General features: G+C 39.3%; 1 protein-coding gene across 1 annotated transcript in view; it reads left to right on the top strand.

Moving 5' to 3' along the window:
• Window positions 1-5,191: 5,191 nt before the first annotated feature.
• Window positions 5,192-18,473, top strand: part of SLC4A10 (solute carrier family 4 member 10) — a gene marked incomplete at both ends in the record, with an annotated part of 157,760 nt that continues 144,478 nt past the window's right edge. The window contains one exon of the mRNA XM_080620348.1: window positions 5,192-5,239. Coding sequence (XP_080476474.1) covers window positions 5,192-5,239 — 48 coding nt within the window. The remainder of the gene's footprint in view (window positions 5,240-18,473) is intronic.

An 18,473-nucleotide genomic window follows, 5' to 3' on the forward strand; every position in this document is an offset into this window, starting at 1 on the left:
GCCTTTGGTAGGTGATACCTTGTGGGGAAAATTAAGGAAGTAACCAAATATTTGGTGCTCTTTAGCAACACAGATTATCTATTACAGGAGTTGTCGGATTGGGCTTGTGGACTCAGACATATTTCGTTGGCATTACTTTCTTTGGCTGAAGAATGTGAGAGGTTACATTAGTGAGACAATTACTAGAATACTTTTTTTCCAGTTCTGATGCCAGTATTAAAAAAGAGATTATGTCATAACCAAAGCATATATCCCAATCAGCCTTTTTGGATCATATTTCAAATGAATTAACTTAGAGTCAAATAATTTCAGATAGAGTATATTAGCATAAGAAAGAGCCATTACTGCTTTCCAATGAAATGAGAAACACAACTGAGTACCACCTGTCACAAAGGCAGTACAATAATCCAGATGGTTATTTATTTTCAGATAGGGAGGAAGAATGAAGAGAGGAAAAACTGCTGCCAGAATTTCTGCTGTTTCCCCCCCTGCTTTGCTACCTTCTTGTCAGAACAGTTTTTCTAATGCCAGGAAAAAAAAATTCTTTGGAATAGGTTGTACTGACGGGATGTTTCTTTTGATATCGAGTAGTTCACTTTTATTGACATAAAATGAAGTTTGAGAGGGCCACCCATTACTATTTCATTCTTGTACCATCAATAAGAGAAAAATAGAATTAAAAGGATTGTGGCTGCTTGGTAGTGATTTCTTTTCCCTCTGAAACTTAGAAATTAATTTGCAACTTTACTTGAAATAGAAATACCTGTAACAAGCTGAAAATAACCTGCAGTTTTCAAAAAAGATTTCCCTTCATTAAAGAAATATTTTCTATGATAAACATGCACAATATGAGCATTCAAACTAATACGTATTGTGCATGTATTTTATTTACCAGTGTATTTGAGGCTCGACCTTAGGCAAGAATCAAGAAAGGGCAAACTGATCTCACCCTAGTCCTTTCTGATTTTGAAAACTGTGTGAAATCGTTCACTGTGCTGCTAAAATCTGCTGGCAACCTTGTTAGGTCTGACAGAGTGCAGCTTCTTTTTGGAATTAAGAACATGGTAAGAGAATTGGACATAGATGTAAATGAGTGAAGTAGGTTTCAAGCATACTTCTATTATGGGGACATTTTATAGTAAATGGTTTTCATGATCAGTTTTATAAACTGACTACCATGTGAAAATCAAGAGTTCATTCTTGTTCAGCAGCAATTCTCCCTCACCTCTCCCATCCTGGTAGAGTGACATATTTTATGGCTAAACTGGGAGAACAGCCAACACACCCAGGATGTCTTCCTAGAACACGAATACAGAAATCGTATTTGGAGAAATTTATTTTAACTTATAGCTTTATTTTGATGACAAAATGAAAACTGACAGAAAGGTATGACAGTAAAAATGTGAGTGGGATTGGGTCAATAAGTGATTCTAGGCTTCTGTGACAGCTTATTTATATTTACATTAAAAATATATTAGGGAGATGTCTTTGGGTAAGAAACTAGAACTTATATTACAAAGACATAATAAGGCAAGTATTGCAAGACCTTTCATAAACTTGAAAGCTGTAATTTTTAGGTCTTCATTTTGGAGCTGTATTTTATCATATGTCTATTTTTTGTATATACAGAGCTATGTCTTGCTGCGTAAGCCAGTGGGAGTTATTTACATTTTAATGTCAAACCCAGATAGGTAGGTCTATGCCATGTGCCCCCAAAGTCTATGCTATATATCCCTCCAAACTACTTTGAGAATGGGCTGAGCCTTCTGAATGTATTTCCCCTTCTATATAAAACATACCCCTTGAGAATATATTTGAAGGAATGAAGCCTCTGTTAAGTGGGGTTTAAAGCATTGGCTATCATTCAGCAAAACACGTGCATTACTGGCTTGCTGCAGGCCAAAGGGGTAAGAGGCAGTTTTAGGAAGGAGAAGATTAAATGTCAACTTTTGCTGTCTTTGTTTTCTTCTGAAAGATGACACCAGGCAGGGATCTGGTCAGTTTCTAATGTCAATTCAAAACATTATTGAGTAAGAAAAATATTTCCCCTTTTTCCCACTGAGGTTGCTATGGGAGCTTTATTATTGTAAAACTAAATGTAGAAGCCCTTGCTATATAATGCACTAGATATATATATGTAAGGACAAAATTAGAGTCTGACATAAATATGTCACAAACGTATCTATTCCAATAGCGTATCTTAGGTACTCTTGAAATCTTAAAACTTAAGTGTATCTGCATGTCATGATTTCAGGACAACTGCTCTTTTTGTTTTCAAGTTTCTTGAATTCTTGATGACTTGAGAACCTCCTCTTACTTTTTTGCTTAGCCTTCATGTACAAAAGCTTGAAAATATCATCTAGTTGTGTACTAAAAGTTCCAACTTGATACTCAAGCCTGCTGTGCCTCATGACCTGGTCCAGTGGAAGGTGTCCCTGCCCATGCCAGAGAGGTTAGAACTAGGTGATCTTTAAGATCCCTTCAAACCCAAACCATTCCATGATTCTATGATTTTAAAACTAATTCTTTTGGGATGGGAAGAGGCATTACTACTGTAATAGAATAATATTGAAGAAGAGAAAATTACTGGGCATGTCTGGGAGCATGGCTTACATCAGATGCAACAGTGAAAGAAACGAACTTTAAATTTCAATTCAGTTATAAGCATTTGGAGAATAAATATTACTTTCTCTTTGTTCTCTCTTTGGTGTCATATACAGCTAGGAAGTTACTAAAAAAAATTGGTAGCTTAGCCATATTTGATTGAAAATAGAACTTTCAGCTCAGTCTTTTATGTTCTTCCACTTTTGTATTTGGAAAGCCTTTAGCTTTAGAGCTTTTGAATACAACATGTCAGATCTTCGTACTGTCACAGCTGTTGAAAAGAATTACCTGTACTTTGGCTATTAATTTGTGGCTTTGTAGCTATGGAGGACTGTGATGTTTTTGCGTGAGCAGAGCAGGACAATACAGAATGATTTGGGGAGTTTTGATATTTAACAGAGTTTTTCCATATTTTGTCTATTATTCAATAATGGTGAACTCCTGACTGTAAAGCACTCTGGCAAAGAACCTTTGCAATCACATCACTGACCCTAACTGTCTTTTGCTGGCCCATTCAATAACTCACTTGTAGTTCATGTGAGTGGTGCTTGTGGTCTTGATCCTGTTTCTCACTGTGAAACATTGGGAAACAGTGTCATGCACATAGTAAGCTGATACACTTCCTCATAGCCTTTGTAAAATCTGATTTGTCCTTGGGCTTTGCTTTTAGAGGTGTATTTGTGAACAAGTGTGTTTCCGGGAATCTTTTGGGGAGTGAAAGATGTGTAAATGCCATTAAGCTTGATGTATTGCAGTATGCTCTTGGACAAGCTCGAGATATTTAGGCAAAGACTTAGGATGCTTATACTTATGTTCATTGAAATTGCTGCCTGTACACTGAAGGTTTTTGGTTTTACAAGTGGTATATTCACTTTAAATCTTTTCTTTTCTTTAAAGAAGGAAAATCAGTTTTAAACACATTCCTTTCCCAGCTTTATAATGACTTTTATAGCTTAATTATAAGCTCCTACAAATAGGGTTTTACTGCACAAATGCTGACGCAGCTTTACCTCTAGTGACCTGAATGGCCTCCTATGTTAATCACCGTAGGTCAGTAATCATATTATGAAAATATGCATCTGGCTTCTGCCCCAGAATCTGGATCACAGTGTTGTTTGTCTTTCTATACAGTGTTACATGTATGTATCACTTGGTACTGAGACCAAATTCTCAATTGTGACTCAGAAAAATAGTCTGCTCCTTTGTGAGAACCAGCTTGAATTCCCTTTCCTTTATACTATCTCCTCAGCTTTCTGCCTGATGTACAAACAAATCAACCTGGAAAATCTTTAGGAGACTTGAAGAATATGCCCCATGGCAGATGAGATTCAATCGGATTTAGAAAAAACTATTTGTTGATCTACTTTTAGACCTCAAAGTCTATCAGAAATGTAAGGGATGGCCTGCTGCTTTGACAAGGCAATCAATGCTAACAAGGAGACAGGGATTTACTTTTTAGCTCAGTTTTCCTAGTCAGGTCTCTGCTCATATTTACTCTTACGCCCACAGGTGTGGATGGGAATGTTGTTTTGGGAGATGTGCTGGGAAGTGATGAATATGAGAGCTTCTGTAGCTCAACTGTCTTGGTAGGCACCATTGCACCTGTCTTTAATAATACAAATAGTGTAGGGGCTCAACTATCTTTATGCTCATTTGGATAGTCAGATTTGGGCTTTGGCCAAATCTGATCATGTTCATGTAGCTTGTTGGGATTTTGGTATGGCTGAATGTAGCTATTGAGTTCTAAAGCCAGACAGACTAGGACAAGTTAAAGGTGTAGCTGGCTTGGATGATTATAAATTGGTTGAAGGGGGTAATACTCCCATTGAATTAACTGCATCCAGCAGGATATGGTAATAGGGTATGGGGTCATAACTTGCAGGTAAAAGGGGATGGTGGAGTGATTTTAGTGGAGAATGGCCCAGACCACAGACACCCTCTGTTTTGAAGATGCCGACTGTGTCTAAGTGCCAAAACCTGGCAGGTCCAGGCAGAGATCACTGGTTTTCAGTGCACTTCGGATGCCGACTAGATCAAAACAAATCTTGGTCCATGAGTGTACTGAAGCAACAGTCCTGGGGAGACTGTGGCTGAAGCCTGGTGTGAAGTGGTAAACTTGGAAGTCGTGTTCTGATCAGGTTCGCTATTGCAAATCCCCGGCACTCGGGGATTCTGGGGTCCGGTCGCTCAGCTCCCTCGGGCTCGGACAGGGAGTGCACTCCCCTTTCGGCCGTGGCGACTGGCATCCCCGGCCCGAGCAAAGGTGCCCTGTGGAGGCACTCGCGGCTCCGGGGTGCCTGGTGCCTGCTCAGGCGCGGCCGCACAGGGGCGAGGCCCGGCCGCCCTTTCCTGGCGGCAGCAACAGCTGGACCCGGCCGCATCCCGCAGGTGGATCCGGCTCGTGCCTCCCCCCGCGCCGGGATGCGGAGCCATGTGACTGGCGCTCTTCCTGCCTCCGCGCCACCTGATCCGCGGAGGGAGCGCGGCGGCGCGCGGAGCTGAGAGCAGCCCAGCGGCTCCGGCAGCGCCCGGGAGCGCGCCCCGTGGGGCGGCGGGGAGGGCGCCGCCGCCGCGGCCCCGCCGCCGCATGGAGACCCAGGACCAAGGGGCGCAGATGGAGCCGCTGCTGCCCACGGTACGGCCGCCGCAGCGCGGCCACGGCTGCGGGAGGGGGGCGCGAGGAGCCCCGCGGGAGGCAGCCGGGGAGGGGTCGCGGTGGCCGCCTTCCTGCCCGCCTCTCCTGGGGGTCGAGGCTGTTTTCTTGGGTGTGTGGGGAAACAGGTTGGCTCGCTCCGGTGCCGGGCGGCGCGGCGGCGGGGTTGCCTGGGCGCCAGCGCACTCGGGGATGAAGCGGGGTGTGTTTGTGCGTGTGTGTGTGTGTGTGTGTGTGTCCCGCTAGGGTGAGCACCCTGCTCTCCGGCTCCCCCCGCTTCAGACATTTTCTTCCCCTCGGTACCGCTCTCTCCGCGTTCCACCGTCTCTGACATCTCCGGTCTCGGTGGGGCAGCGCTGGGGAGCGGGCACCTGAGGGCTGCTCCGTGGGGTCCCGCTCCGGGCTGGGACTGTCCCTGCAGCTCCCGGCCCTCCCTTGCCTGAAGACCGCAGAGGAATCTGCCGAGGTCTGGCACTTGCATCGCGGGGTCTAGCCCCCTCCCCCGCCCCGATCCCGGGCTTCGCTTCGTGCCGTGGTGTCGCAGTTTCTTGTGCTCAGTGGTGGAGCTGGTAATCTGTGGGTTATTGTCGTTTTGGGGGGGTACGGGGTGCACCCCTACCTCTGAGCACAGTGCGATTGCACTGCTACGGCTGGGCAGCGTTTCTCCAGAAAACAGGAAAGGGGTCAGTGGGTGGGGGACCTCTTAGATCAGTGGGGACTCTCTTTCCTGCCTGGCTTCCCCCAGACACAGGGTTTGCAGTCATAGAGAAGGTGTGAGGTGGGTGTCGATCTTCATCTCCTACTGAGATTCTGTTTGTGAATGGTGGTTCCTGCCTTGCACTGGAAATCACTCTATGTGGAGCAGGGAGAAGTCTTTCATGTGCATACACTAGTGTCTGGCAGGCATACGCATCCCTGTGAGCACACTGCATAGGTCTGCAGAGGCTTCCCTGGCTCCTGAAATGGATTTGTGTTAGCACGACATTGACAAAGCTTGCAAGAGACAAGTCTCAGCCTCTACAGGTTGATGAGCTGCATTCATGGCAAGCCTGTTTTCTGTAGAGTCTGTTCCCATCATCTGTTGACATGGTCCATTTTGCAGTCAGGTGGCAGGTTGCTACACAGTGTGAGGTTATCCCTGGCATCTCCTTTCTCCTTGTGGCAGAGACAGTTTTCCCTGTTGCTCTCTCAATACCTTTTGTGAATCCTAATTCCTGTTGCTGCTCTTGCACTTTCTGGTGCTGGAGTAGAAGGTCCTGGCTTTTTCACTGGCAGACTGACTGCATGCTTCCTTTCCTTAGAGAGGCAATTCAGTGTAAATCCAGTTTCCATTGTGATCACTGATTTCTGTCGAAGGTTTAGTCCTCAGTGTTTCACACCAGTGAGGTAGCCTGCAGTACCGCGGTAGCAGCCTTGCTCTTGCTCATATACCTTGCTAGCAGCCTACGTGCTGGTCTTGCTTTGCCAATATGCGTTGTCTCTGGTTGTGCAATGGCCACTGCGCAGGGAGTCAGAGGCATTAGCTTTTAGAAGGTGCAACGTACAGGATTGACTTGTGCTGTCTGGTTTGGAGTTTTGTTTCTCCAGGGCTGTGCACAGGAAAAAAGGCTGTTGCTGTGGTTAAGAGGACCAAAGAAGATAGGATTTCTTGTGTGCTGATGAGGGGAGAATTGTTGCCAGTTCCCTTTGCAGCTCTGACTGGCGGCACCCTGACCGATGCAGTATCTGTCTGCAGAGCCGCAGGTACCCATCGATGCTGTTGCTTGTTAAGTTTGTGTCCTAGTTCCCACCTCCATTTACTTAAGCCGCTGTTGTGCTTGCTTCAAGTAGGAAAGGAAGACTTCTGTACTCCATGTAATATATATATCATGGCGTGCCCTCTTCCTCTCTCCTCCGTTACTCTCACTCTTTCTGACAGGGCCTCTGCAGGTCAACAAGGCAATGTTTCTTTCTTGCCACAGTGATGGTAGAAGGCCTAGCTCCCTCAATCTTAGAGATTTTGCAGTTCTAATGGCATTTTCTTCTTGCATCAAGTGATTAAGTATGTGGATGTGCTCTGGCAGTCTCTGCCTGGCTGATGTCTAGAGTCCTGCATGTGATAAAGGCAGAAGTGGCTTTTGCATGGTTGGGAGTCTTGTACCTGGAGTCTCAGCAGAGTTTAAGGAGCAGGAATCGGAGCTAATGTTAGTGATTTTAGCCTGGGAGGTAATGCTGTGACATAGCAGTACCTTTAAAGTGCTTCTGTTTTAGGGATCAATCCTCATCTTGACTTGAAACAAACAAATGGGAGTCCAAGCTGTAAGACGAATACAGTTCTGTTCCCAAATGTTGTCCCAGTTTGGTGTACTCTGGGTCTGAAAAGAAATGCTTCTAGCTGAGCTCTTTTCCTTCAAGAGCTTAGTCTAATGGCAACAGTGTGTTTATTTTTTTTATTTTATATTTTTTTGTGAAACTCTGACACATGACGCAGTTTAATTGTTATTTATAGTAAAAAGATAGCAAATGTAGCCCTTGATTAATTTTATCTTCTGATGGTGCTCAGAGATTGTGAAGCCTCAATGTAATTTCCCACAAAAATCCCGCAGCTTGTACAAAGTGGAATCTATTTTTACTGTAGCGTTAGTCATATGTTGTTATTGATTTATTATACAACTATTTAATTAAAACCCCCAATCCCTAGCAACTAGCAAAATGATAAAATACTGTGGTTTTTGGGGGGGTTAAACGATTTCCTTACCAGTCTCCTTTCACAGAACTGTTTCCAAAAGGAGATTTACACAGCCACAGCACCTCTGTTTAGCGGTTGGGATACTGCTTCTCATTTTTTTTTGCAGTGTGGTCAAATTTCTCTGAAACTTATTAAAGCTCTATTGCAAATTGTCTGTAAGTGCAATATTGTAGAAATAAATGTAAAAGGAAATTGTTCACCTGGAAACAATTTGTTCAAACTGCTTTTGACAATGCAAATATAGTCTTATTTTTATTGTTCAATACATACACTAATATGGTAACAAATTGCAGGCTTGTATGCTTACTGTATCATCTAATGTTTTATTTATCAGTCATCAAGTATATTTTTTCAGTATGATTATTCAGAGTGCTTTAAAATAGTTGTGAGTAATTGAAAGATTGCTGAGGAGTCATCATTTGTTTACAGAATGGGAGAGACAAGCTGCAGATCTTCTCCACAAAGATGCTGTATTGATTTCTAATCAAAGGACCAGATATGGTTAGTTTGTATATATGTATACCTTATTGCATGTCAATTATTTTGCAAATGGTCACTTAAGGCAGTGTGTTCACAGCGGGAGTTACTCTGTAGCGTATTTGTTTATGTCTGTTCTGGATCTCTCTTGTATTCAAGTCAAAATTTGCTTTCAAACCAGGGTTGTTGTCAGACAGAGGCTTGATATTTCAGGTAGAAGGAGCATGTACAGACAAAGTGCAGGTATTTTCTTAACTGTGTTTGTGCTGGGCATGTTGTTTTCCTGTGTTTTCTGAAGGTAACAGTAAAGCCCATGTATATAAAACCAAATTGACTATTCCTTTCTAAGTTTGTATTCTCTCACCTTCAAGCTGTTTTGTGTTATTTATTTATTTATTTAAAATTCTGGTAGGTACAAGACCTTAAAGCATGACGCTGCTGATGCATGCTCACAGATACATATATGTAATGTATATGCATACACTATGGTATGTTATGTATGCTATAGGTAAGATATCGTTTGTAATCGAGTACTCTTGTTGCTGCTGGAAGTGGCATGCAGTTACTACTACTTAGGCCTCCGTATGTGGGAGAACGGTATAGCGAGATCTTGGGTAGTAACTATTTTTAATGTGGCAGGTGAGTGTGGGAAGCTGCTCACACTAACAGGCCAAATTCTCTTGCTTTTGTTGATGCTGAGTGAGACCTCCAACAAGACTTGAAGATGAAATGTATTGCTCATTGTGAGAATGGATGGCAGAGCCTGAGCCCACAGTTTGCATAGCAGTACTAATTCTCAGTTCATCGAAATTTAGGATTATAACAGCACTTAAGGCAAGTTTATAGAGACTATAGGAATGTTGTGTTTCTTTTGGAAAAATGCAGAAGCAGTATTACATTTTCAAGACAGGAGTACTGAGATAATAACACTGTTGATAATAAAACCCCAAAACCTAATTGTAAGTATAAATCTAGGAGTGAATTGCTGCTTTGGGCATTTCCCTTTTTTACTGCTTGATTCCAAGTTCTGAGTGAAAAGAAAAAAGAAATCTTTTTCCAGGAAAACGCTAGAATGAAATGAAGTAACCATCAGGGGCACATATTTATTTAAGTACCTCCCCTCCCCCTTATATTTGCCAGTGTCATGATTATAAAAGATATCTCTGGATCATATGGTATACTGTGGTGTTACTGTTTAAGGATAATTGGCAGCCTGATACATATTTGTGAAAAAACAGGGAAAAAGTATGAATCCTGTGTGGAAATCATGTTAATTAATAATCAATTTAATGTGTCTGTGTCTGGTTTGAGTTCTTTCCACAACTTCTACTTGTTAAATACACACTTTCAGTTTCCTCTGCTAATAATTGCATCTTTCCTTTCTATTTTTTCCTTTGGAAAAAAATATAGAATCAATTCTAAAACAAAATACTTCCACTGACACCTTTAATGTGTCTTAAATAAGTAATGTTTACAACCTCAGTGGATGAGAGGATTTAAGCAGGTGAGGGAAAACTTAATCCACTCTAAATCGTCTTGAACAATTAGTTGTGTATCTGATATGAAAAGAGAAAGCCATAGGCATAGCACATTCATTTCATTTCTGTAATACACTGTAACATATGTATTTGTGTCTGCATTGTAAAAATCCCAAACTTTTGAATAATAATGCCCTTAAGAGTCCCTTTGCAATAATAATGCCATTTTTATATTAATGGCAGAGTTACTTAATGGAGAACTGAGTGTATTCAACACAATTTTCAGTGTTGGTGGAGTTTAAAAGTTATTCTCATGAAATGAAAAATAATCTTAGCATATTTAAACATAATTAATATAAACCATGCTTGTACAAGGCTTTTGATTAGGATAGGCAAGGTGAAAGTTGGAATACATGATAAAGGCAATTACTAAAAATAGAGGGAAAAGAGTCTTGGGCTGGGAGAAAGAAGTTGCAGGGTGACATAAGGGTAAAGTTTTGAGTGTGGAGAGATTTGTGCGAACTTGGAGAATCGAGGATGTTGTATCTGACTGTGGTATGAAACAGAAGAGGGAGCTGATTAAGTTTCACACGGAAAAACTGATTTAGTTACAGCATGGGGAAAGTCATGGAGGAACAGAAGCAGGAAGGCCAGCTCATGCCCTTGTACCGCTGGGGCAAGACAGGATCTTGAATCCTGATTCTCCCATATCTTTTCTGATTTCCCTGTCCACCTGCTGGACCCTTTTCACTTTGTTTAATTAGCTATTTATGAGACATCGCAAAGTTGATTATAAATAGGATTTGGAATTCTGTGGAGATATGGAAGATACATCAAGATTTGCAAGTTCTTGATTGAAATGGGGCAGGAACTTGCTGCGAAGAAACAGGCATAGTACTATATTTAGAATAAATCTGGATTATAAATGTTGATAACTTCAGTTACATCCTCCTGATTCTTGAATTTGCTATAAACATTTACATTTACTATGAACATATTCAAAGAATATATTAGAAAGATAGATGCCTACTATTCATCTGATTTTGTGGTTGCAAGTAGGTTTTAAAACCATACAACAATATAAAATATAACATTATTTATGAATGCTAATCTGCAAAATGCTAATCTTAGATGTAGATTTTTAAGCCTTTGTGAAGCATTGTTGACTTTTAAAGAGTATAGAAATCTGTCTGCATCAGTGGGGCTGCAAGATGTTCCAGGACAAGTTTCACTGAGAGCAGTCACTTGGTAGCTGTTGCACTGAAAAATGCCAGAAAGTATTGCATGTTCATGTTGCATTTTGGAGAGAGATGGGGATGGTTTCGCACCTTTTTATAGCAACTTGTAATGAAGTAGTCAAAATGATATAAATTAAGAAAAACTGATCTGAAGCCACTGTTCTGAGGGATTGTTCCAGGTATCAGTCCCTAACAATTGCACTAGACATTCATAAGCACTGAAACTATGTAAGGATGGAAAAAAAAAAACCCAAACCCTGCTGTTAGATGTGGGTAAAAGTAGAAAATAGATACTTAAACTGTAATTAGTCTGTCAAACTATTTCATTAAATTCAATAGCAAAATGCCATGTCATTTCTGGAGAGGAAGATAGTATGTACATGTAAACTTCCTATCCAGCATATGAATGTGTACATGGGTTTTATGTTAGAAGAAAGCAGCCATCAAAAAGAATGTGATTTCATGTTGAATCTTTCCCAGTAAAATGCTGAAAACACTCTGGTGGTTGTGTGGAATTAAGGATGTCTATAGTGTTGTAAATATTGATAGGAAATAAAGGTACAATCAGAGAGGCTGTGTATCAGATTACAAGTTCATACTGACTAATAGTTTTCGTATTTTATAGAATCGAAGAATAGAATCCATAAGGGAATAAAAATAACTTAAGTATTTTAATTTTGGTGTTCAGGAAAATTTTAGTGGTAAATTTGAATAGTTGGATTTATAATTGTAGAATACAAATTAGAAATAATAAAGGGCTGCATTATATTGATGTGTTCAGTATTTACAAGATACAGTAAAATTTTCAGTTTTGTTAGTGGACTGAAACATCAAGCTTCTGAATACTAAGATGGATCTGTTTCGTTCTGTAAAGCTATATTTTTGTTGTAAGATGAAACAGAAAAAAATAATCCCAGGATAAGATCCTGAAGTCTCTCCTAGATCTGGTTGGAGGAAAGATGCAGTTGATAAATTTGTGCTTGAGTGTATTTCTAGAAAAAGAATTTTGCTTTCAACATAAATCCATCATCTGTCTGTATCTTTGACAGTTTCCCAAGAACCAAACAGGAACCCTATCAGTCAGATTATTAAAATTCAGCTAAGAAAAATGTCGATCTGTTTCCTCCTAAATTAAGATATTGACCTTTTTTATTTTTTTGGAAAAGTATACTGAAATATACAGAAAAGGATGAAAGTTTTCTATTTGGAATTAAGCAGCATAATGACGTCTAAAGTAATCTTGAGGAATTTGCCAAAATTCCAGTGCAAATATCAATAAAGTCTTAACTGCAGATCTAGAAATACACATCTTTTTTCAAGGCCTGCCTCAGTAGAACCGAAGATGTCATTCTTATCCTTGTTTAATTATTTAATTTGCTTATCTCACAAGTCAAAGCCTCTTGCAACAGCTGTAAACCAAATGCAAATCTTGAGCTTTTTGCTAAATCCATAAATATGTTTTTCTAAATCTAGGAAGTTGATATTTTTCATTTGAAGTGCAGGTAAGTGATGATAACGAGAACATGAGAATTTGAGTGGCAAGTATTAGCTGCCCATTTGCTCTGGAGATTTGTTCTTTACCTTGGGACTAAAGGTTGAGCTTATAGATACGCTGTTCCCAAGGACTGCTGAATAGCCATGCAGAAGCGATTGAACCACTGTTGTCCCTATTACCTAAAACCCTCTCACCTCTTTTGCCCAAGTGGAAAATGGATGAAGTTGGATATCATCTGCTAAGAATGCAGAACAGTGTTTTTGTGAGATTGCATTGCAAGCATCTCTAGTGTATTGATACAAAATTGAGAAGATTGAAGTTTATGATGTGATAATCCATAAGGGAGAGGATATATTCTCCTAGTATGCTCTATAACATGAAGAGTGTGACAAAAATGATAATTTAATATTGCATGTGGAAGAAGGTAGGCATTCCTCTAGCTTTGATTTCATGAAAATGTCCATAACCTGTATCCTTTTTCAGAAAAATCAGCATGCTTTAAGAATTTCTTTTAATCATTTTTTGACCTATTTAGGTAAGTACCAAAATAGAACCAGAGCATCCCAGAACAGTACATTACTGCACTGACAGAAGGGATATTATATGTATTGGTGTTTAAAATGAATTTATAGAATAAAAGTAGTGTTCCCTTCCATCCTCTCACCCCCAAATCTATGCAGTCCTCAGGAACAACTTAGTTTCCAGTTCTTTTGAGGCTACTGCTGCCTTGTTTGAGATTCACATGAGTATCATCACTAATACAAATGATTATGCAGTCTCTCCAAGTCTGCTGTCTTCTGAGACTTTAACATACTTTACCTTTTTTTCCAGAAAATTTCGTAACTTTGATTGTAACCCATATTACTCATCTCCTTCAATTACTGTCATCCTTTCCCTTTATTTGAAGAGAAGATAGAAATGCTCAAACATAAAACTTGACTGATGATATAATTATCTTTTAGAAAGCTTCCAATTTATTCTGTTTTTCCTCTTAACGATTGTGTTGTAGTGAAATACTTAACTGTGTCCACTTGTTTTTATTGCAACATTAGAATAGCTTTGAAATTAGAAGTGGCAATGAACTGTAAAAACACCCATAAAGCTGTATTTAATACTCAGCCAAGAATCTTGTGAAAATTTTAATAATAGGAAAATCCTGTATCTTTTTTTTGAGAGAAGTATCTGAATGAATCCAGAATAGGTGAATATGCTCTCAAAATTAGTATTTTGACTGCAGGGCATAAGCCTTCATGCTTATTCTCACCAGTTTCATAAAAAGGACTTTTTCTGTAGCCATACAGCTGGCTTTCCTCACTAACATCAAATGTGCCTCTAGCTTTTGGAATCTGCTCCTGCCAGTTCTTATCCTGTAGGAGAATGAACTGAGAGAAACCCTTTTATGAAGTACGCACTGAAACCTCATGTTTCACAGGACTTGGTTCTAAAATGACATTGGAATAAAAGGTTAAAGATTTTTAAAGAAACTTTTAAAGAAAAAAATACATTCGGTTTTGGAGATATTGAAATTTTTTGTCAGTGATCTGTAGTTTGTGGAGTTCGATTGTGTTCATGTCGCTTCATCTTGCCTAAAAGTTTATGACTGTGTTGCTGTATCAGCATGGATGTACTTTGGCCAGCAAAACATGAATTTTTTTTTTTTTTTCCCCACCATAATTAAAAGTAGGTGAGAGGTTTCTAAATGCAAACCAGTATTGCCCAGAGCAACAGAAAACTGCAGCTACTTCTGGAGTGGAGAAAACACTTTGAAGAGAAACTTAAGAGGTGCACAGCTGCCAGAAGCAGGTTTTGAAGGAAAAGAGTTGGTTTTGAGAACTGGGTATCTCCACTGTACCCATGAAGAGGGGTTTGCCTTTTACTGGCTTCTGCCACAGGAACTGTGTTCCCACTAACAGTTACAATGATACATACATAGTAACAGGATTATAGCTTGCAAGTCCAAATACGTTACAGCCAAAAAGCTCAGAATCCTAAAGCTACCTTGCCCTGCCTCCTTCCCCCCAATTTTTCCATAAATATGAAACTTGTTAGTGTGTGTATGTCTGTGAAAAAAAGTTAAGTTAGAGGGACCAGACAGAATTTTGTAAAAGAATCTGTCAAAGAAGAGTATGGAAATATTAAAGTGAAAGTTGTTATCAAAACATGTAAATGTGTAAACCTTGGCTATATTTTTTTTTTACTTTTTTTTTCTCATGTGAATGACTCAGATCCGTACAATCCAGTCTTGTGCGCATTCATACTACCTACATGCCTTGGGTAGTTCAATACAAAGAATGTAGGTTTCGAGGAAGCATCCAATGTAGGGTCTGAGAAAGACCAGTAGGAAAGAAGTGTTCTCATTCTGAAACCATTTCTTTTTTATCTTAGAGTCTAGAAATCGTGATTCCAGAAGTACCATGGTATTTAGAGCAACTTGGCATATAAAAATTCTGAGCAGTGTTTCAATGATAATATTATGAAAAGGTAATATCTGTAAAACCGGTTCTTGGTGACTCTTGGGCTTCTGAAATTGCAAACTGTGGCACTCATCAGAAGTTATGATTTCATGTTTGTTTGTGTCTATCTGGTCTCCCTTGGCTTGCATACAAAGAATGGCTGTAAAAAAACCTGCTGTGAGGTAGGTAGCATCAGCGGCTTCTCTTTTAATTCCTTAGTTGCATGTGCTGACCTTACATAAATGCAGGGTAGGTTTGCCCTTGATAAAATTGGGATAATCTGCTTTGTGCTTGGCATCATGTAAGAATAAACACAGCAGTTTATTACAGCATGGATAAGATGCTGTAAATGAGACATCAAGTTTAGGTGGTTGTATTTTTTGTTTGTTTGTTTAGGCAAAAAATGGTGTGAACCTTTTGAGATGAGGACTGTATTTTTGTTCTGGATGGATGCAGGGCCTGTCGTGAAGGGGTCCTGATCCATTACTGGCTAATTCAGGAGCTAGGACAGTACACATGTGAATAACAGACTTGTTTATTGGCTTGATTTTAAGCAAGTAAGTTTCTGGTAATGCAAAAATAATAGAATCTGCTTCTTTTCTTTAGTTTGTTGCTCTCCTGATTGCTCATGAAAATAACTGAGCTATTGCAGCATAACCATTATGGCTGTAATCACATGAAGTGCTTGCTGTAAGAGTGCAGATAATAATTGCAAATGGTGAATGGACAATTAAAAATACCTCTTAATTTAGGCTTTTATTTATTTTCTTTTAACCAATAAAACTTTTACTTTTCTTACACAACAAATAGTAACTTTTATGTATTCAGGGAAGTGCTGTTTATGGATGTGAGATTACAAAATTCTAGAGGATTATGATTAATCTTGTTCAAGTACTGTAACCCAGAGACTGTTATTCTGCTATACTTTGACTCTCAAATTTTTCATTTCACAGTGATTGCAGGAATACCTGTTTATATAATATTTCTATTTTGGATATTCTTTAAAAAGCAAAAAACTTAATTACGTGGAGCAAGATTGTCTTGAGTGAAACCAAATGAATTGATAAATGATCTGTGCAAGCTGTAATACAGTATTGTTAATACTTTGCAGTTAGAGTACAGGTTTTAGTAACTCATTATTAAGAGCAGGTTTATTTCTGCTACTGGTATATTTTTATATAGGAATGTAATACTGATATATAATTACAGAATGATTTACTTATTTTTTTCTTTAGTCCATAAATGGTTATTTTCCTAATACTGACATTCAGCATTTTTCCAGCAGGCTTTTCTTGGGTATTATGGATTTTTGTGTCCATATATATCTGGAAATATGAAAATACATTTCATTATAATGGGAATATTTTTTAAAATTTCTGCCTGGTGGCAAACGTTCAATTCAAGTGAATGTTTTCAGCTTTCAAGAAATACAAGATTAGGTAATTTTTCCTTTAGTTTTGTTATTAATACTGTGTTTTAGTATTAGTCGTACTTTATTTGAATTACATAAACCCAGGTTTTGTTTTGTGAGGACCAAAATTCTTCAGGGCACTAAAATCACGTTGAGATTTATTACAATATTTCAAGCCTTAAAGCATCTTCTACTGTGTCAAAAATATTTATAGTATTAAAAAAAAGAGAAAAAGAAGTCTCTTTCCTTTTCTTGTTTGGAATGGGAAGATGACTCAATCCACAGTTAGCAGTGGGTTTCCTTCACAGTCTCAATTTTTAAGTGTTTCATTTAAGGTATCTTGATTGGTAGGGTTAGTAATAGAAATGATAGGAAAAGTATCTTATCATTTGGAAGTGCTAACATAACAGATATGAACATGAGTGATCTAAGACATGCCTATGAATTGTGAGTATAATGAAAAGAGCAAGAAATCTAAAAGAAAATTCAGTATCAAATCGTTATTGTCAACTTTTATGTTTCTGCTATAATCTTGCAATCTTGTAGTTTTTATACCAAGAAACACCTATATTCTAGATTTTTTATTAAAAGGTGAAAATAAAATAGGCAATATTTTAGCCCTCATGGTGGAGATGGAAAATGTGAAAACATCAATCTTGACAATCCAGAAGGCAGAAATCATTGTATGTGTGCTTCTTTTTAAATCCCATCTTTTCAGCCACTCTCTTGCTTTTTAGGTGCTCTTGCTGGCTTTCAGTATCTTCTTTTTTCTGAAACAAATTTCATCTCTCCCTAGGATGCTTTTCTCTCTGCTGTCTAGGATGTTTGTTGTCCAGGTTGTGCTCCTTTTTAATGCTGTGCTCTACTTGGGCGTTTACTCCTGCAGTTCTGTGGCTTGTGCTTCACACAAGTACACGCCTGTGTTTAAGGGGAGGTGACAGTCAAGTCACTGCTGATGTGGACACAATGTAAAAAAACCTTTCAGAGCACGTTCTGCATGTAAGATCAGGCTGCTCTAAGGTCTCCCCAGAGCTTTCACTTCTCCAAGCTGGACAATCCCAACCCTCTCTTGACTCTTCACAGAGGAGATGCTCCAGTCCTCTGATCATCTTCCTGGCCCTCCTCTGGACTTCCTCTAACAGGTCCATGTCCCTCTTATGTTGGAGGACCTAGAGCTGGATGCAGGTGAGGTCTCATGAGAGCAGAATAGAGGGGGAGAATCACCTCCCTTGTCCTGATGGCCATGTTCCTATTGAGCTTAGTGATGAAGTTGATGATAGCACTGAGTGCTGCTATCCTGAAACAGGGCTTTCCCTGAGCTTTCAATTTGAGGACTCTAAAGTCTGGATCATATTTTGAGGTAATGTCATTCAGCCTTTCTTTACTATTGGGAAAATAGTTTCTGTTCAAATCAAAGCTGTGTAGATTAGGAATTGTTCTGGAAATGAGGCAATTCAGGAAATGGAGGATGAGATACCATGAAAAATAAAGAAAAGGTAAATACAGAATACATCCTACCTATTTCATTATAGCAGAAATAGTGAATTTCAATAAAATTATCATTCACTAAGTTAAAAACAAAAGAGAAACACTTTCCACAAAGTATAGAGTTCAAATACGAAACTTAAAGTAATGTGAGATATTGTGGAGGCCATTAGTGTAAATAGGTTAAAAAGGAATTAGGTAATTAAGCACGATGATCCTAATTCAACAAATGCAGTCACCATCTTAGGAAAACTTTAAACTGCTGATTGCCAGTAACTTGGACTGAATACCAGAGGAAACACCATTTGCTAGTTCAATTTTTCCTTGTACTAAAAGGGGCAAGTAGTGGGGCAGCCTGAGATAAGATGGATTTCAAGAGAGTTCTGCTTTTGCTTTTGTTCCTGAGGTCCACGAAATGGGGTTTGTTATTGTTAGCTTCAGGGGCTACGTC

The sequence above is a fragment of the Psittacula echo genome (genome assembly GCF_963264785.1).
Source record: "Psittacula echo genome assembly, chromosome: 6".
Lineage (NCBI taxonomy): Eukaryota > Metazoa > Chordata > Aves > Psittaciformes > Psittacidae > Psittacula > Psittacula echo.